Below are 20,817 nucleotides of genomic sequence, written 5' to 3'. Positions count from 1 at the left end.
GCAGTTCTTTGTTTTGGGGGTTAGGCGGAGTTTACTGGGTGAGTGGAGTTTTCTAAAGGGGTGGGCCCGCTTTGGTAGTGAAAGATGCTTCATGTGAATGTAAGAAGGTTGTTTAATACAGCCTGGCCCCGAATCTGCTTCTTATGAGTTTATGTACCAGTGACTTATGAATGAGAGAGACTGGATGCTCTCTCCTATTTTCCCTTCCCTCCCTCCTTCCCCCCCCCCTTCTTCCTTCTTGGTATTTGACTGCCAAGGATGACTTCTCCAAACACTATTCAGAAGCATCTCTGCTTAGGCATTCCTCCTGGTATGATCCTCACAGCATAGCCTTCTAGGGCTTCACTTCAGGTGTAGTCAGTTATTCAAAAAAGGTCCTCTGTGCATGCTCAGAAGCACTCTTCTCTCCCTTGCTTCACCTGTGCTGAGCTGGAATTGTGCCTTGGGCACATTATTGTTTTGCTCTTTTATTTAGTTCCTTTTATTTGTTGTAACTCAAAATGTTGTTTATTTCCTTCTCAACTATTGCACCTTAGCAGGATGAATCATCTGTGTACCTGGCTTTGGACCCATGTTGACCAATTCTTGCACTTCATAGAACTCACCAGTAGCATTGAACAAGGTGGGTTCTGTGTTGGCACCAAGTTGCAGCTGGCTGCTGAGGGTTTGGGTCTGCCCTGTTCCTTTGTCATCTCAAGAGATGCCTTATTTGAATTTCTAATTACAGTTTCTCCTGCCAGCTGGTTTTGAAGTAAAGACTTTTCCCATATGCAAGTCTCTTTTGGAGGTTTAGTTCATGTTACTAATTGGTATTTCTAGTGGCATATATTGTTTCATAGGGTCCATTTATAGTTGGGGTTTCCTTTTCCTCCCAGTGTCTGAGTTGGTATGCCAAATGTTGCCCTATTACCTGACGGTCTCCCAGGTAACTGGGGTTCTAGTCTGGAGAGTGGGAGGACAAAGAGGAGGGTGGTGGGCTAGAACATCAAGACACACTAGCTCACATCTTTTCCCTTCCACACTTCCTCTTCTGTAGCATTCCCCTCTCCTCCTATACTCTGCATTAAATGGTGGTGGGCATCATTTGCCAGTCTACTTCCCAAGGCCACTGCCTCAACTGATGAGCTGCCCTTGGAGAGCCATTGGCTGCCCTCAATGGGCTGCCCTTGGAGAGCCTATTGCCCTAAAAATCCCAACACTGACGAAATACTTTTTTCTCGCCACCTACAGACTACCTCCAAATTGCCAGATGTCTAGAGGGGATGCGCCAAAGGTGCTTCCAATTGAACCAAGATTTGCTGAGAGTGAGGGATCAGCTGTGCCTGTCAGAGTCTGAGCGTTCAGTGCTTGAGGTGAAGTTGAAACATGCCCGAAACCAGGTGGAGGTGGAGATGAAGAAAAGGCATCGGGCAGAAGCTGAACTGGAAAAGCAGGTTCTTGGGGAACTGGGAGAGATAAGGGGAATTGGGGTAGTAATGTCAGGTGGCTGAGCTGCGTATGTTTGGTGATGGTGCTAGGAAAAACCTTTTCTCCTAGCAATTTTGGACTAGTCATTGCTCTGATCCAGCACACACCTTGGGAAATAATGAGAACTTGCTGTTCACTTGCAAGAAGAGATGTTCCTGTATGAATTGCACACAAAGCTAGGGCCAGACTAGATGTGAAGTCTGTTGTCAGCGCTGGTAGATTTTCATTCAAAAAATAGAAATCCATGGCTTCTAGAAGTTCCTATGGAGGCCCCAGTTTACATCAGCAGTTTACTCATGTAGAAGAGAGGGGGGTCTAAAGGTCCAAAGCAGGCACACGGGATGCAGTCCTGGTATCTGGCAAGAAGGAAAAACTCCAATTTGCACCAGTGGCCTGATTCGGATTCCCACCCTCCACATACATAGCTGCTGATTAAAGGGGAATAAAACATGCATACAATAGTTCAGGACGTGTGTTCTGTAACCTGTGGTTTGCCCCTAAAAATGTTATATAAAGTCTAATTATTTTGTATTTAGCCGTTATGGTTTTGGACATAAGCTTCAAATAATCCTTTATTCCGATCCCCATGAAAGAGACTGTGTTCGCTGGTTCTGCATATGAAAATGTCAGATTCACTCAATTTATTCAGATTGAAGAGTATCTTCATTTTGGGCACAGTATTTGGGTTTCTTTAGTGCAAAGTTAAAACAGTCCTGAGCATACAAGCTTGGCAAAAATAAGTTGCTAAACTGGGTCAGGAGCACTGGGTTCCTTCCAGCCTCAGAAGGGGGAGGGGGTTATGCCTTTTTAAGGTTTAAATAAATGAAAAGAAAGGAGGGGTGCATAGAACATCTAAGCCTTGCTATCATTTTGTTTGGAGGCACCTTTTTGGAGAAGCTACATCATCTGTTTTTAAGATAATCTCTGTCTGTCTCCCCCTTTCACTCCCCCCCAGGAGCGCAAGATGCAGCTTATCTATAACTACTTGATGACTGAGCCACATACTAGTCCGCTCAATGAGAACCAACATTTGGCCCTGGCAGCTTTGACAGGACATTGTTCCAACCGTAACACCCTACAGCCTGGGAGGCGGTGAGTTCCAAAATGAGTCGGAGGATAATTAAGACCATTGGACATCTCTCCAAGACCATTGGACATCTCTCCAAGGCAAAACTTGGGGCCACAGAACCTACCTGGAGGGTTGATTCAGTTCTCTCAACCCTCCTCACCACCACCGCCGCCTCGCCTCGCACTATACTCCTTGATCTATTATGATCATTATGATCTATTATTTGCTCCTTGATCTATTATAGCCTCAAGTCCATCCACTTGCTCTACCAGGGCCTGGCTTATTCCCTTCTTTACTGGCAGCACATGTGCAGTAATGCATTTTATTCTGACAATATTTAATGTTTAAATGTTTTTTCTTAAATGTTCAAATCGCTTTGCATACAACATTCCAGTAATCCTTACAGCAATTCTGTAAGGCTTGTAATCTAGTATTACTGGGGACGGACGGACGGACTGAGACTAAAGAGTGAGTGACCTCCTGGTGGACATGATGTAAGCAACAGCCAATGATGGCTCTGCAGTGCATGTACATATACCAAATAAGACATGTAATTGTGACACTTTTTGTTTTGCTTGTCTCCTGCAATCAAGTACTTTTTATGTAGGGAAATGGGCATGTTTGAAGCAACCCTCAATTAGTCCATGCCCTTGAGATCTTGGGTTTTATACACATACCCTTGGTGGTCCCATAGTGGTGGTCTTGCCACATCTGAAAGGTTTTTTATGGGTATTTGGGGAAAGAAGTAAGCACAAAGGGAAGGCTGAACAGATCAAATAATGACCCCAAGGTTAGTATTCCTTATCAAGCCCACATTGCATTGATCTCTTGATGTTCATCTGTGGTAGGTTGTCTGTGGTGGAAGAACTTGGCACCTCCATTGTATCTGATATCAGTTTTGACCATTCGGATGATGAAGTAAGTATATTCTCTTCCTCACGGGCTAGTCATAGGTATAACTCAAGTTTATGCTACTATTGTAGTCTGAATTCCTGGTATGCTGAACCCAGAGACCAAGATTTCACACAGGGATAGCAACAGAGGTTGGTATATGCTGAGGGCTATGAGTCGTTAGAAGGGTCTTGCCACTGATTCCTGAGGCCACCTGCATGCTTATAAGTGTGGTACTTTTAGGAGGTCCACCCAGGTAGAAAGGGGCATATGAGTGGCAGTTTGCCAAGGATGCCCAGAAAACTGGAGCCAACACGGCTCTGTTTTTAGCACAATCGGAAGCAGTAATTGAATTGTGGTATATATACATGGTTTTCTCAGAATTTTGATGTGTTTTGAGGAAAGACAGTGATATTTAAAAAGAGGTGCAAATTGAAACAAAATGGCAGCCTTCCAGAGGGACAAGCAGTCATGCTGGGTGACAGAATGGAGAAAATGGAAAAAACGGATGTAACATGTTAAGGACAGTATCCTTAACACAAAATCTCCTTTGCTAAATTTATTTTGAACATACACATCCATCTATTTATTTCTTGTCCTGGGGTGAGTTCTGAAGGATCTGGTTCTGCATCTTTTCAGTGTACAGTAAAACCTATAGAGCAGCTAGGTGCTTTTAGCTACCTTGGTCTTTATTTTAATGCTCATCTTTCATGGAAGTACCATTTAAATACAATTAATTTGAAAGCAACTCATTTTACTCAATCTTTACTTTGATTTACTAGAGTGCATGGGGGAAGTTTAGTTGCTCCAGCTGTTGAGGTGTTTGCAAAAAAAAAAATTCCTCAAATAACTTATGGGGCTGAGGTTTGGGGATATATAAAGTCCCTTACTCTAGAATTGGCCCAAATTTTTTAATACAATCTCTTTTATCTGTTCCCCATGCAACATCAATTGTATATTTAAGAGCTGAAGAGGGATTGATATCGATTGTAGCTCGATGTCATATTGCACTTATGTATTGGTTAAAATTGAATTCCATGAATGATTCCCGTCTTCCAAAGAAATGTTTTATAGAACAACTTTAAAATCCTTCTCGAGAGTCTTGGGTAAACTTGGTTAGATCCATTATGGATGAATATGGTCTCGATTTAGAGTCCCTTCCTACTTTTACTTTTAATCAATTCAAGAAATTGCTTAAAGAAAAAATTAGCCTCTATTCTAAGAGGATGGATTTATGTACTATTTCTCAAATGTCATCTGCCCTTTGGTTTCATGTTTATAAATCATCTTTTGGTGTGGAAAACTAGTTTATAAATTTAACTGCTGCCCCGCTACAAAAAGCATTTATGGCCCTTCGCTTCTAGTATATGCCTTCAACCTGGTTAGAGGGGAGATATAGTAATACTCCCTTTCACCAAAGAGTCTGTTTATGTGGACTAGGGGAAATTGATGATATTTTTCACTATTTATTTAGTTGTCCTTTGTATGAACATCCAAGGAATCAATATCTTGCTGGTACACTTTGATTGTTGTATGATAGACCTTTGCCTGTTCAGTTATGTAGTTTGCTTGTGGTTACAGATGTCACCACCACTTACCAAATAGCAAAGTTTGCTATAGCTGCAAAGAAGATCCGTGCAAAACTCTAGAAACCTTAAGAAAGAGATCTAGGAAGTATGTTACTACTGGTTGTTGATATATACTTTGCTATTTTTTTTTTCTTTCAATATATTGTGATGACTTATAGTTTTAAGGAATAAACTGGAAACAGTGTACAGTAATATCTCCAACAAAACAGGAGATGTGTTCCTTGAAGTCAAGCACTATCTGATACAGTGCTATAGGAGACAAAGTAGGAAATTGGCCAGAACACACCTCTCTCGTTGGCTGCCATAGCTGGCAATCAGCCCGGAACAAGGCTCACTATAGCAAAACAGTGCTAAAGGAAGCAGAGTTATTGCAGGTATTCCTGCAGTGCAATTTTTTTTTTTTTGGCATGATATACACATACACAAAAGATGCCCAAAAAGAAGGGAAAAGCAGCACCCAGACATTCTGGGTGTTGTTGCACCAAGTATGAACAGGAGTATGTAACTCCAAGTCCAGAATACAAGTTGGAGTGCAAAGATTTTGCCACACTCATCTTTCCAAAGAGTTTGGCTGCTTGAAGACGGAAGAGAACCATTGTTGCTGTTCACACTTGCAGTTCATATACTGTCTTGCATACAAAGTTGTTGGATTAGTCAGTCATTCACTTTGTCATGCGCATCTGGCATTGCAAACTCTGAAAGCATTGTGTGCCATGCTCAGTCATGCAGAGTATAGCAGCATGTAGTAGATTCCAGGTTCCAGGCAACCTAGCTGTACTCAGCAAAAACGTATTAATTATATTACATAAAATAATTAGGTGGCCCCATATAGTATATAATGTATAGCATGTTATAAATGTATAATATATGTGGCACCAATATAATATTGAAAGAAAATAGCTGAGATCTAGCTAAACACATTGCTTTAGACATTTTAGATATTTCTGCAAACACATGAGCTAGAATCATTCTCTTATTACATTAACTAATATTAATTGCTAGGAGCCAGAATGATAAACTCTGATTTTCTAGGGCAGTGTTTCTCAAACTGTGAGTCAGGACCCACTAGATGGGTCATAAACCAATTTCAGGTGGGTCCCCATTCATTTCAATATTTTATTTTTAATATATTAGACTTGATGCTACCATGGTATGTGACTTATTTGGGGAAATGTTACAGACCTGTATTTTTAATAGGCTACTCTGTATATGCTTTTAAAAATGATAGTCAAGGGGGCTTACTCCCAGGTAAGTGTGGGTAGAATTTCAGCTTAGGATTGTTAAAACATTTCCTGTTTGATGTCACTTATGGTCATGATATCACTTCTGGTGGGTCCTGACAGATTTTGATTCTAAAAAGTGGGTAATAGTTTGAAAACCACTGTTCTAGGGACTCATTTCTTTTTTCCTAGGAATGGATTTGGCAACCTTTATCTAGTGCATAATCTTAAAAAATAAAAAATTTTCAAGGATGATACTAAAAGTTTGGAAGGTATTAGGTGTCTAATTATTCTTGCTAACTAAGCAAAGTGGCATCTTTCAAAGTGCTGTCCTCTTATAGTTAGCAGGGGGAGACCAGTATAACTTTCTGGGATTAAATGGAAAGAAAAACTGGAGTTGAAAGTAAGCTATTTTTGAATACATCAAACACTTCATTAACTTTCCTCCCAGTATAACATTGCAGGCCATCATATCTCTGACAAGTTTTGAACCTTTGATAGTGGTGACATTTTTTAAAATAACAGCTTTGTTTCACATGGTTCTAAACTTCTGCTTTGGGAGTGTTATGGGCCAGCAGGTAGTTTGTGCAATGGGGAAGGATTTGGAGAAAGTGTACACCAAAAGATTGGAATGCGTTGTAGAAGAAAAAACATGGTTGCAAAGGATGCCTGTTGGCTAGTACTTCTGACCGGCCATGCCACTCTCCAGATCCCCAGAGCTGTTTTGAAGCACATTTTGTTCCTTTTTTTTACATTCATTCTTCAGCATTAAGAAAAGTGTCACTTTAAAATAAAATGCGACCTGCCTGAAGCATGAAGGGGCAAAACCGACAGCTAAACTAGCATCTGACTTTGGCCCAAATCCTAACCAACTTTCCAGCACTGTCATAAAGGGGGCTGGAAAGTTGGGTGGCACCTATGGAGGCCTCCTCAAAGTAAGGGAATGTTTATTCCCTTACCTCGGAGTTGCATTGCCCTTATGTCGGTGCTGGAAAGTGGGTTAGGATTGTGCCCTTAGTTACACAAATGTTTGCAAAAGCCAACTGCAGAATCAGGATCACGTAGTGAATGATGGGCCCTCTGTTGAAATTTTGCATGTGTCTTCTCAAAGCTTTCCTTTGTGTTTGAGACTTTGGACAGAGAGAATGCTGTCACGGGCTCAAATATTTCTCTACTGCTCTGGAATGAGAAACTTGACATCTTCTAATGAGAGAGTTTGGATTATCTGGAAATTAGATGCCGGGCATGTCCCAAGGTTTCTGCATATGCGGAACACCAGCTGCTCTGTTATGCAAAGTTCAGGTTTCAGGTGGAGGAGGTAGACAAGCAGGAATAGCTGTGAGCAGGGCTGGGAACATGTTATACCTTGCCTTGTGTCTGTGGCTTGTCTGATTACTGTGTCTGCTTCCTTTCTACTCTGAGGACCTTGGTGTCGAAAGCATTATTGGTTCTGATGGACATCGCTTTTTGTCAGTGAATAGTAGCCAGATTGATACTGCCTGGGGTGAGAGTGGGCTTTATCCCTGATTCCCCCACCCCCAATATAGTTCTGATCAGCAGAGGACCCAATTTGGTTACTATTCACTACAGGGAAAACCTGTGCCTATCAGGACTTCATGCTTTAAAGGTCATGTGTAGTTTAGCCTCAAGATGCTCATCTGGCATTCATAGCTACTGAGCCCACTTGACTGTTGAGTAACTCAAGGCCTGCATCAGTCCTGACCCATTTCTCACGCTTCTCCTTTTCCTCCCACCCAAGGATCTGCATGTGATAAAACCCTACAAAGGCAGAGACAGAAGGGTAAGTCAGAATGATGCTGGTCGACAGCCAGGTCTTCTGTTGTCCCTCTTTTCAGCACAGCAGCACCCTTCCAGCCCCAAATTTGCATGACTGCTGCAGAAAATTATTTTAACCTGCTGCACAAGAAACAAAGGGACTCTTTATACATGCATGCAATGACAACACTGTATTATTCTGCCTTCAAACCTTGAAAAACATTGCAGTGGCAATCCTGTCACTGTACTGCCTAGAGCCAGGACCACAAATGCTACCCCCCCCCCGAAGAAAATGCTGCTGTGCCCTGACCAATCATGTCCAGAGGCCTTCAGAATGCCTCTGGATTGGGAGGCCATGAGCACAGGTAGCCCATAGGGCAGCATGGCTGGGGGGCTCCTCTGCCCCCCAGCTGTGCTGCCCAGGAGCACTTGCACCTGTGGATCCCCCCCCCCCCCGGCACACCACTGAAACATTGTTTGTATTAGGGCTGGCCCATCCATGAGGCAGTCACCTCAGGGAGTGAACTGGCAAGGGGCACCCACCTCCACCCCCTCCCCAATTTCTCCACTGCTCCTCTTCCCATTCCCTGGATTAGAAAGGAAGAGGGGTTGGAGTGGAGGAAGGAGTGAATGGTGGACTAGAGCGCCTTTGGTGAGCTCCTATACAGAGTAACCTTCCCTTTTGGAGTTAGGTAGAACTCTCTCCATGCTGTACTCACACTTATTTCTCTCCCCAGCGCTCTTCTCTGGCTCCCTTGATCCAGCCAGTGGTATTAGCGAAGCGTTCACGGTCATCTGTGGCTCCTGCTCCCAATGTAAGTATGATGCGAATGTCTTCCCTGTGTCGAAGTGAGAGCTGCATGGTGGTACACTGCATTCTCTTTAGCAGATCTAGTTCTAGTGATAACTTGGGCATGTCCCTGTGACCTGCCAGGCTGAGAAAATGCAGTGGATATGTGCCAAAGTGATAGAGTGGCGGGCTCCATCTTGGAAACCGAAGAAACTCTTCATGATCTCAAAATCCACTTTTCAATTTTTTTTGCTGCTTTATACAGAAGAATTCCAATGGTGCTCATAATATAAAAGAAAATGCAGTTTAAGGGGGAAAAACAATTACAAACACCATAATGGTAGTGGTAGTAGCATTTATGTAGCCCACTTCAGGTGTGTGTCTTAGAAATCCTTACAACAGCCCTGTAAACTAGACCAGTATTACTATTCCCATTTGCAGAGCAGGTATGAGTTTTGGCATACAAGATCAGTGACATGCATAAGGCTACTCAGCTGAGTTCATAGCTAACCCAGGACTTCACACCTCCCACTACATTACTACATGCCAGCCCAAGAGGGTCGCAAACGTGCCATAAAGCACATTTGCCCCTCATTGGGAATCAGGTAGGCCGGCACAAGAACGTGTACCATCCATGGAGGCTGCATTCAGCCTCTGCGCTGGTTTGAGGAGGGAGGGTTGCATCAGCCAAGCTTGGCTGATGCAGGGGTCTGTGGAGAGTGGGGAGGAGGTGGGAGGGAGGCGTTTTGGGGTGGGGTAGAGCGGGTGAAGGGCGGTCCCGGGGATGGGTGGGCAGGGAGTGGGAGGTGGGGCTGGGATCAGGCAGTTGTGTCAGATCCCAACCCCATTCCTTGAGCAGGTCCCAACCCCGTTCCCTGAGCAGAGCAAAGCAGCTCTATTCTCCTCAAACTTGTTGCACCTCCTGAGGTGGTGCAAGTCCTAGGAGACCCATTGGGGCCGTGACGGCTTACCCAGGGGCTAGGGAGCGAGTTTCCCCTTGCCTCCAGCTGAGTCACTTCTGGTCCCAATCTTGCACTGGATACAGCACAGGCCTCCTGGCCTACCTGTTCCAGTTCAAGATAGGATTGCACTGTTAAACATTTAGGATTTATTGGACCTTAGAAGGCTTTGCAGAACCTAGGAGGGATAAGTTAGTTTATTTATAGAATTTATGTCCCACCTTTCTATCCTGCTAAGGGCACTCAATGCAGCTTACAAATAAAACAATACTAAAACATTAATATATATGATAAAAACAATAAAACACAATATACTTGGATCACAATTAAAATATGTTCATTGAAAAAACCTGGTTGAACAAACTTTAGAGTCACAGTCACTTCCAAGTTCAGTCAGTTTTAAAAAGCAAGATCTGTGTTAGTGGGGATGACACAGGCATGAGATGATATTGATTGCCAAGAATTACATTCTTTTAGTGTTAACAGGATTGAAGCGAACCCTGCCATAGGAACACTAGGAAGAAGAAAGTGTGTTAACAGGACTGAGTGAGTAGGAGAAAGTACAGAGGGTTTAGTGTTTGTCAAACAGAAACAAGAGCTGTGTACTCTGAATATTATGAATGCTTTATGCATACCAAAGCAAAGATCATTAGCTGTCATTTATTTGGGTGAAACTCAAAAAGGTTAGTTAATATTTAATTTCAGAAAATGTAACAGTAGAGAGAATTAAATTGAAATGGGCAATACAGTGATGGGACACATCTGGCAGTCTTAAAAATTTAGACCTTAATCAAAGGAGGATGACTTGTTAGGCTGAGGGCTGAGAAGGGGCAGAAAAAGAGCTGCTGCCTATGTAGCGTTCAGGTTTCTTTTCACTCGCTTGTAAACATCTAGATCAGTGGTTCTCAAACTTTAAGCACCGGGACCCACTTTTTAAAGTGAGAATATGTCAGGACCCACCAGAAGTGGTGTCATGTCTGGAAGTGACATCATTAAGCAGGAAAATTTTTAACAATCCTGGGCTGCAGTCCTACCCACACTTAACCAGGAGAAGACCCATTTACTATCATTGTTAAAAGCATATACAGAGTAGCCTGTTAAAAGTACTGATATGTAACATTTCTCTAATGCAGTCACATGCTATGTGACTAACAATCAAGTCTAATATATTAAAAATAAAATATTGAGATGGGACCCACCTGAAATTGGCTTGCGACCCACCTAGTGGGTCCTGACCCACAGTTTGAGAAACACTGATCTAGATCTTTAATCTGAAGAGCAGTGTGATCAAAGGTGCCTCTCACCCCTCTTCTTCCTTTCCCATCTTTCCAGGCAAATGAGATGTCTGTGAGAGCCCTGAGGACTGTGACTGTTGCTGAGAGAAGTTCTGCCCACAGCTTGCCACCCATTGCTGTGCTGCCATGTCGCCGATCTCAGCAAAATAGTTGCACCTCCACATTAACAGGTACTCCTTCTGCTTCAGTTTGAACTATGAGGGGATTTATTTATGTCAGTACTACAGCACTGCTTCCCCCACAAAAAGGCTTTCTTGGACTAGGTTCCCAGAATGCCACCAGGAGAGAGATGGGGGCTCATCTAAATATGGGTGCTCTACCACTTGACTGCAGAGAAAAACTATTTCCTGACTGTAAGTGGGGACAACTTGCAGTGGCTCACTGGTGCGTCTTTCATGTCTGTTTCATTTCATTACAAAAAGGGATGGGGCCACAAGATTGATAGCATGTGCAAGAAACGTTTTTGAGACTGGCATGCAGACTCTGAGTAAGCTTGGTGGTTCAACAGTGATTTCATGTGGGATTCTGTCCATGGAAGCTAGAAGGAGATTGACTATCATGAGGTGGATGGACTTTCTGGACGGAAGTTGGCTTGTCTTTTCCTCTTGGGCATCCTTGGAGGTGGGACCTTGAGCTATAAAACTGGCTGGGATACTCTCAACTGTTCAGTTCCTTCTCTACACAACTCTGTTGCCTGGAGGTTTGGCTGATGTATTCCCAAGAACAGTACAATGGGAAGTGCTTGAGCAAACACTCTGTCTTACCTTTGCTAGCATTTCTGGACCACTTAATACACAAAGAGAAGCCACGCTGAGCCTTTCACCATGGGGTCCTGTACCTGCAGGGTATCCTCTTCTCAAGCAGAGGCTGCAGCTTCAGTTAAATGAACAGACCGGTGCTAATGCACATGGCCAGAGTTCCTGTCCTCAGATATGTTCCCAAGGCTAACTATTGCCCTTCTCTTCACAGACCTTGCTACAATCAGGGGCACTAATGAGATGTTGGGTGGATCTAACAGCCAAACTGAGAGAGATACTGCTGGCAGTGAGACTGGGGAAGAGCTGAAGAGTGCCCGGGACCTTTTCCCACCTCCTCCCCCACAGGAAGCGCCACTACACCAACACCACTTTACCTCCAAGACTGTAAGACAGACTTGATAGGGCAGGGCTTTGTCCTAATCCTTGGAGCCATTCCCTCAGCAGGTGTGACATTGCTCCATCAGAGAACCACAAATGCCCTTGTGGAAGGACAATGTTTTTGGCCAACTGCCTACAGGGTGAAATGGGGGGATATTCCCTCCTGTAACTTGCTGCACAGGCAGCAGCCCAATAGGGCACTAACCCAGTCATGCTGAACCTGACTATCTGTGACACTTGGGTGCTCTAGAAAGAGTCAAGAACCCAGTTGCTCTTTCTGCTTATTTTCCCTTCTATCTCTCCCACTCCATCATGCAAGGTTATCCGTCTGGAGTTCTGTGTGGTTTGTAAATCGCGTCTACGCTTTGGAAGGATGGCACTGAAATGTCGCCCCTGCCATCTTCTCGTGCACCTTGAGTGCAAAGACCGCTGCCCATCTCTTTGTATGCCAGGTGCTCTGCCCAGACTAAGAGAGGTGAGTGTGAGGGAAGCCCATGGAACAGGGTAAAAGTGACCCTTTGTGTACCCTTGATGTGCCAAGGGTGTATCTGAAACATTTCATTGTGTCTCTTCTTCCATAGGGCATCCTGGCTGACTTTGCTCCATCCACACCACCTCTGGTGCCCCATCTAGTGGTTCAGTGCGTGAATGAAGTGGAAAAGCGTGGCTTGCAGGAGGTGAGTGGAAGTTGCGGAAAAGCTCTGATTTGTGCATGATTGGACTGCCTTTCTTTTTCTCTGCCCTGCCTAGTTTTTCAAGCAGACTTAATTCTCATTCCACGATGTTCTCTTCTTTCCTGGATCTTATTGAATTCCTCTGTATAGGTCTTTACTTCAGAACTTAAGGTATGTTGCTTTTTGTTAACACAAATTTGGATTTCTGCATTGCATCCTATATAATGCTTGCAGAGATTCTGCTTGATTCTTTTTTTCTACTTGCATTATGCTCATACTTTGGATTAAAGGTGTTTGGAAAATGAGGGAGAAAAAAAACCACCCAATATGACATGGGATGGTATAGTGGTTTGGGAGTTTGACTTAGACATGAAGATCCAGGTTCAAATTCCCACTTAGCCATGAAGCTTCTTGGGTGACCTTGGGCCAGTCACTATCTCTCAACCTTGCAAACCTCACAGGGTTGTTGTGAAGACAGAAGGAGGGGAAGAACAATGTACACCACCCTGAGCTTCTGGGAGGAAGGGCAGTATAAAAATGTGAAAAATATTCAAATTTTCTTCATACATGTTCAGTACTCTGTAGTTTTGATTGTTCAGATGGTATTTCCAACTTACCTTCCTTCCCTTACTGCTTTAGGGCACAATCCTAACCCACTTTCCAGCACTGACATAAGGGCAATGCAGCTTTGAGGTAAGGGAACAAACATTCCCTTACTTTGAGGAGGTCTCCATGTGTGACACACAACTGCAGAATGCAGCACACGTCTCATTGGCACAGCTATCCCAGTGCTGGAAAGTTGGTTAGGATTTGGGCATTAGTCTATCTCAGGGGTGCTCAATAGGTGGATCGCGATCTACCGGTAGATCGCGAGGCAAAATGAGTAGATCGCGGAGTGCCGACCCCCCCTTCAGGTGCCTCTGGGAGGAAACGCCGGGAGTAAGGCCCATTGTACTCAATGGGGCTTACTCCCAGGTAAGTGTGGCTAGGATTGCAGCCTCACAGCCTAATCCTAGGCATGTCTACTCAGGAGTAAGTCCTGTTATACTCAGTGGGGCTCAAGGTACACCAACATACATTGTACACATAAATGTTATATGTTATGATGGCGTGAACATTGTAAAAAAAACTCTGGTAGATCTCTACACAACTTGCTGGGTTGTGTAAAGTAGGCCTTGCTGGGTTTCAAAGTAGCTCTCGAGCCAAAAAAGTGTGAGCACCCCTGGTCTATCTGGTTCCTTCAGATGTTGCTTTCGCATGCAGAGGGAGGGCACTGTGCCTTATTGTAGGAGGGCTATGGGAGCACCAAACAATAAACTTAGAGCCATGTTTAAATCTGGCAACTCTCTGCTCCCACCCATCCCTCCAGCTACAAAGTAGCCATGGAGGCCCTGATTTGTGTCGGGAATGTGAGGATAGTATAGAGTTTAAAAGCCACCTCTGCCCAACATTGCATATACACAACAGGGATCAAATGTGTACATCTGTAGGCTGGGTAGAAATGGATTAACCCTTCCCCCTGTACCTTCTCCCACTGGAAATCACTTCCTCTGAGCTGCTGTTTGTCCCTAAAGTGGCTGTCTGTGGCAAACAGTCATTTCAAAAGTCATTTCTGGCAAGGAAAAAGATACAGGAAGGAAGAGTTAATCCTTCACACACTATGGTCCAAGTCTAGATCAAGGGCCCTGCAGTGTTCTTGTTTTGTGTGTTGCCTGATCTAAGCACATCTTAATTATGGGTTCTGTGTAACAGGTAGTTTAGCCCAAAGTTTTTTTTCTCAGCTCAGGGAATTCTCAAGGTGGCCTATGGTGTCTCTTTATCCTCACAGTAGGCTGGGTGGGGGTGACTGGTCCAAGATTGTCCAGTGAGCTTTATGACTGAGTGGAGTTTTGAACTGAGGTCTTGCCAAGTGTCATTGGGCACACTATTGGTTATGCTCATTAGCCAGTAATCCTGGAAAACTGTCTTCTGGCTTATTTATGTGAGTCATTGGATACTTGTGGAGCAAATAAGATCAATTTTAACAGTGTTTCTGCTCTGTGTGACAAAACATTGTGGTCACTGAGCATAGTGTAGGTTAATCTGTAGAAGGGATGCGTGGCCCTTTCTTCATAGCAGGGGCTTGGGATTGATGTCTGCCTGATCCTATGACTAGTCTTGGTATTAGTTCTGTGTCAGGCCAGGAGTGTTTGCTGAGATCAGGCCTGTGTCTTTTTCCTACTTCACTGACTTTGTCCCTGCCCCTCCCCCACAGACTGGGATATATCGAGTGCCAGGTGCGGAGTGCCTTGTGCGTGAATGGAAACACAAACTGCTTCATTCCCAAGGAGCTGCTCCCTCACTGGACCATGTGGCTGACGTGAATGTGATCTGTGGCATTCTCAAGGACTTTCTGAGAGGCTTGAAGGAACCACTAGTTACCTTCTATCTTCACTCTGCTTTCCTGAATGCTGCAGGTGATCTGGGACAGTAGAACGAAAATGTGTGATCTTGAATAATTTCTGAGAAATCTGGGTGTGGGTGGCAGAAGGCTCTCCATATTGCCTTGTCAGAGCTGCTAACATAGTACAAAGTTGCCAGCTGAGTGATTCCTGCAGTTGGTTGGCTGACTAGGTGCACCTTCTATCTACAGCTTCTTTACAGTCCACTTCATCAGATGAATGAATTGAAGTCCTTAGCAGAGAGACCTGATGAAGTAGATTGTAAGCCTGCTTATGTAAGCTTATGCTGAAATGTTTGTCATGAAGGTGTTGCAGGACCTGATTTAAATGCTGTGTTTAAATGCTTCTGCTAGGCTTAAAAACTTGATTTTGGGGGTGTCTCTTACAGGAGTGCTGGCATTTCGTGGTTGAATACTGGCTTTTGGGGGTGGCCTAGGAGAGACTTGAGAAACTCATCTTACTTTCTTCCCAACCAGAAATTTCAGATGAATCTGCCCGTCACACTGCTCTTTGCCATGTTGTTATGAAGCTGCCTCCAGCCAATAGGGACACATTGGCTTTTCTCATGCTTCACCTTCACAGGTGAGAGGTCTACTGCTTGTGGGCTTCCCAGAGGCAGCTGGTGAGCCAATGGGGAAAATAGAATGCTGGACTAGATGGGCCTCTGACCTGATCCAGCAAGGCCTTCCTTATGTTCTTACAAGCACAGACCTGAAGGAGAAAAGTGGAGACACTTGTTGCGGAATCTTCCTTGTAGTGGATATCTCTGCTGTGCCAAAGAGCATAACTGTATATTTGGGATGCTTATCTGGCAACCAACAAATATTTTAACACTGTCAAAATATTCTGAACAGATTTGTATATTAGCTTGCAGTCTAGCATTCTTGGGCACTGATTGAGAAGCAGAAATTGTACTGTTTTTAATCTACTTTGTTTTATAAGGGTGTACATTTTCTCTTGTTAGATCATGGATCATCTCTTGGATCCGTGGGGGTGGGAAAGTGTGCTCTCCTAATGAGAGGTTCTAGTCTTTAGACTAAAGATTGTCTTAGGTGGATTTGGCTGTTGCATCTCATTGTGGGTCTGCATATGCAGTGATCTCTGGCCTTGTGCCATATGTGTATAGCAAGGCCTGACCAAGTGCAACAGATTTCACACTAGAAGCTTGCAGCTGTGGCACTCACCCTTTGACACCATGGATCCATCTCTCCATCCTTTAGGGTCATGGAGAGCCCCAAGTGTCAAATGGACCAGCATAACCTTTCACGTATCTTTGGACCGACACTAATTGGGCACAGTGTTCCCAGCCCCACCCCCTTTGTCATCCTGAAAGACACACCCCGTCAATTCCAGGTAACATGTGACATGTATGGGTGGGGTCTTCTTTTTTTTTTCCCCACCCTCAATGGACAGCTGGGAAGACTGCACAGTAGCCAATCAGCACATTAGGAAAGGTCTTGGGACACCCAAAGTTTCTCTGCTGGTTGCTGCAGTTGCACAAATCACTCAGCCATAAGGGGTAAAGATGAAGAAGACTCCCTCACCTGTAGTACCAGGAGATCGTATTTTCCACTGTGTCTTTTTTTTCTTATTTAAACCAAGACACTTCTCTATGAAGTAATGGGCTTATGAATGGAGCTGTGTACACTCTGTGCTTTGAAAAAAATAATGGCTGTAGTGTTTAAAAACTTCATAACTCACATTGGCTTATTGTGCAAAAACTTGACTTCTGCCTCTCTGAACTACAAGATGACCTGCAAAGTGATGTAAGTGAATGGGGAGAGTCAAGGAGCTATGCAGGGCACTGAGGCTCTATCATTAGAACTTGTGCCAGACTCTCTTTGGCTTTGAGATTTCATTCAGCATTTTGCATACTTCTGAAGTCTGTGTCTTTTTTTCCGCTATAAGGACTGAAAACTTTAAAGAAAGGAATATGCTGATGTCCTCAGGATGATGAATTCTGGCAAATACAGAATTCCGTATGTGTTTTTACAGAATGCCAAGCCCTGGCAACAAATTGAATGAAAGCCCTGGCTTTATTATTCTGTAGAGTCTCATTAGAACTGCAGTGAGGAAGAAAGACATGTGTTTGTGGTGCTGACCCTGGGCTTCACAGGACATTTCTTTATTGTTGTTGTTATGGAAGTTGTATCTTCCAGAGAAGAACTTGAAGTCTTCAGTTTGGATCTTGCCTTGTGAAAAGTGTCAGCCTGTTTAGCGTCTGGTGAACTTCCCTTCCATATAGCTGTCAAAAAGGTTAAACTGACCCCTTGTAAATCACGGTGGACACAAATTCTCTGCAAAGAAAGCAAGAACTAGCTAATGAATATGTGTATTTGAAAGCTAATGAATATGCATGTTTGAAAGTCCATTGTCAGAATTAGTGTGACACTCTACTGTGTTCCCACAGGTGGTTGCCAATTTCTTAGCATTGCCTTGTGAATTTTGGAAACGTTTTGTGAAAGAGGAGCAGGAGAACTTGGTACCATCAGCACAACAGTCCAGTGTAGTGAATGAGCAAGGTGAGCCAGCAAAGCAGTGGGAGAGGGGGGGAAGAAAGGGGAGGAGAATCCCCAAACCCCAAGGATTGGAAACTGTGGGCCTCTAAGGTGGAGGAAAAACTGAAGAGGTGAAAAAAATGGAACTTGAACCTGTACCAGAGGGCACGTTATGTCAACCTGTATTGTGTTCCGATGGCGTCCAATTTGGCGGCGATCTATCCCCCGCCGAAACAGGTGGTGGACAAGGTTACCCATCAGGTTTTTGTTTTCTTGTGCGGCACTGCCTTCTTCCCTCTTGCCCGAGCGATGGCATATAAGAAAGTGAAAGAAGGAGGACTAGGGGTTTGGGCCCTGGGACCTTTGTTCTTGGCAACCTTTGTCTCCTATAAGTTTGGCAACTGGGCGAAATGGAGGAAGAGGCTGCAAGAAGGGGGAGCCTTTGCATCTGTATGGGCCCAATTCAGAGACACTTGAGAAAAGACGACCTGGGGACAGAAATGGTGGGCGAAAGAAGAGACGGGATACGTACTCGGGCGATAAAACGATCTTTGCCGGAATACATGAGGGAGGCAGTGACTCTGATGAAGGAGATGGGGCTCTCGGCCAAGCTGTATAAAACCAGTGGGCTGGAAGGGAAACAACTCAAGCATTACATGTATAAAACGACAGTACGGGAGTATCACGTGGCCTCACCAAGAGAAACAGCAAAGTAAGACGCACCTTTCCGCATACCTCTTTATGGGAATTAAGGTGGAGGGCTTTCCCTCAGGTCCTCAGGGTGGGAGCGGCAAACCCATAGTTGCAAGAAGATCAGAAGAGGTGCAAGAGGCCGACCTGTTCGAGGTCGGGACCCTCTAGATCGGTAGGCAGCCCGCCCCTGATAGAAACTGTAGCCCATTTGTCCAAGAGTGTATGCTGGCGAAGGAGTTGTGGAGGGGCGTAGTGAGAGCCTTTAAGTGGCCTGAACTGGCCCAACAGGCCTGGGAGACTATCGTCTCTGGGAAGGAGCTGGCGGGAGGTATGAGGGGACCCAAGAGGATGAGTAATGCGGGACAACAGAGGGGAGGAGATGATAGGTGGGAGGAGCCGTGGTCTACGGTAAGATTGATAAATCTGTATGTCCTTTTTGCGCTGGGTATCCAAAGGGGCAAAGAAATAAAGGAGAACAAGTCCACCAACACGCAGGGATGGGTCTGCTTTGTGGTCTCCAGAGTATATGGCCTCGCGGCTTACGAATGGGTGAGAACCGGTAGAGACAGGTGGAAAAAATTGTGGGAGTGGTTAGATGGGGTGAATCCACCTATAATGTGATGTATCTGTGTTCTAGTTAGCTGATGTAATGTGACTGTAGTTGAAAATGTAAAATGTGATTTCTTTCCTTTGTATTTATTGTCATGAAACTTTTAAAATAAAAATCTATATTTCCCAAGGATTGCTTAGAGTTTACAATCCTCAGAAGGGATGAAGGAACTAGAACCATTCCTCCCCCTAACCCTCCATCCTCTTTCACAGGGCATTCCCCTGAAATTGACATCATCCAGCCGAGTCCAGAAAGGGGCTGTCTCCCCAATAGGTTGCGTGATTGCATTGGCACCACCTTCCCACCCTTGTGAGTAAGAGGAGGGAGAGACTGGCACTAAACCAAGATGCATATTGAGAAGTTGTATTGGCATCACCCCATCAGGCTGTGGAATGGGTTTAATTGGGAAGAATTAGAGTACCAAGCCACTCCGTGTGCAGATGCATCTGAGGTGGTGTTTGACTGTACCTTCTGTTGGGTATTGTGATCTGTCCCTTGTTCAATGGAGGCCTTATCTCCAATAGTGTGATGCCTTTATTTGTGGAGGAAATGTCACTCACCTGGGCTAACTCCTGCTTTTTATCTTCTCTGCTAGGAAGGTCTCCTGCAGAAAGAAGACTAGCAGATTCTTTCCACTTCCAACATAAAGACAATAACTCCGGGTGCTCACCTGTTGCTGGCTGAGGAAGAATGTGCTCATCATGTACCAACTTCTTGGCCCCTGTCATGGAACCTCTTCCTTGCCACTCCACACCTAAGTTCTCACAGTTCATGGCAAAAAAGCTTAATGGTTGTTGGCACTCTGGTCTCCTTCCTGAGTATCTCTTGCAGATCACCTTCCCTCCATAACTGGGGTGGCTCAGAAAAAAAGGGTGTACTCTTTCCCTTCCCCTTTCACATTATTAGTGCCTGACTTTGGGTGGAATTAGAAAATCCAGGCCTGTCTCTTCCCTCTGTTGTGGGATGTGGTCATGTGCATGTAGGTTTGGGTTGGAAGTTGGGTTGAAGGACAAAAGTATACTTGCACTTATACCTTTTTGGAGGGGTACAGTACAGTAGGCCTGTGATGACTGAGATACTGGATGGGAAGTAAGAAGACAACTATTCCTTGGAGCAATTGAATGGTAGAGTCATTCTGGTTCAAGAGCCAGAAAAACAGACAGCTACTTCCCCACCATCTCAGGTTGAATGCTACAGAGCCATTCCCACATGGCTTCAGAGAAACACCACATATTAGAGTTACTTTCATCAATGAAACTCATGAATGAAAGTGAAATTGTATGCCTTCCTCTTGGTCCTTGGTGCTTACTAGATCACTTATTTTTTCCAACAGGTAGCTTCTGTTGGGCAACGTCTGCTAAAGCAAGAAGAGGTATCTTAGAATGTGCTTGTGTCAACCTCCTGTGCTAGTATTTGTTACGACAGCTGGGCTATTGCAGTCTGTGGGTGTTGATCTATTACACCCTTGACCTTTGAAACATTAGTGTAAATTCAAAGCACCTGAAATCATTTGGGCATGTGTTGACATGTGTAGTTCACTTCAGTTTTGCACTCTGCTGCCTTGGTATTTAATCTTCTCATTTCTACTCCCTTTTCTGCAACTCTAGCCAGTAGAAGTACAGTATTCCCTCTTAGCAGTACTTTAAATTAATATACTTTGACTGGGGACTGTGGATGTTCATGTTGCACCCTCACTACATGCAAGATCA

General features: G+C 44.4%; 1 protein-coding gene across 1 annotated transcript; it reads left to right on the top strand.

Moving 5' to 3' along the window:
* The first annotated feature begins 540 nt into the window (after window positions 1-540).
* Window positions 541-18,854, top strand: LOC136644936 (rac GTPase-activating protein 1-like). Its single transcript, XM_066621174.1, has 16 exons — window positions 541-622; window positions 1,231-1,433; window positions 2,423-2,559; window positions 3,385-3,454; window positions 3,833-3,835; window positions 7,996-8,037; window positions 8,750-8,831; window positions 11,116-11,226; window positions 12,026-12,198; window positions 12,512-12,667; window positions 12,774-12,869; window positions 15,121-15,322; window positions 15,784-15,889; window positions 16,528-16,660; window positions 17,718-17,829; window positions 18,787-18,854. The coding sequence occupies exons 1-16, from the start codon at window positions 541-543 to the stop codon at window positions 18,852-18,854; spliced, it is 1,776 nt and encodes a 591-aa protein (XP_066477271.1).
* Window positions 18,855-20,817: the final 1,963 nt, after the last annotated feature.

The sequence above is a fragment of the Tiliqua scincoides genome, chromosome 1 (genome assembly GCF_035046505.1).
Source record: "Tiliqua scincoides isolate rTilSci1 chromosome 1, rTilSci1.hap2, whole genome shotgun sequence".
NCBI lineage: Eukaryota > Metazoa > Chordata > Lepidosauria > Squamata > Scincidae > Tiliqua > Tiliqua scincoides.
This window is presented reverse-complemented; position numbering and strand designations above follow the sequence as displayed.

Excerpts from the sequence above, each read along its gene's own strand:
- LOC136644936 (XM_066621174.1), top strand. The coding sequence starts at position 541 with ATGAATCATCTGTGTACCTGGCTTTGGACCCATGTTGACCAATTCTTG. Across the intron at positions 8,832-11,115 it reads GGCTCCTGCTCCCAATGTAA|CCCTGAGGACTGTGACTGTT; the intron begins GTATGATGCGAA and ends TGTCTGTGAGAG. Across the intron at positions 12,199-12,511 it reads ACCACTTTACCTCCAAGACT|GTTATCCGTCTGGAGTTCTG; the intron begins GTAAGACAGACT and ends CCATCATGCAAG.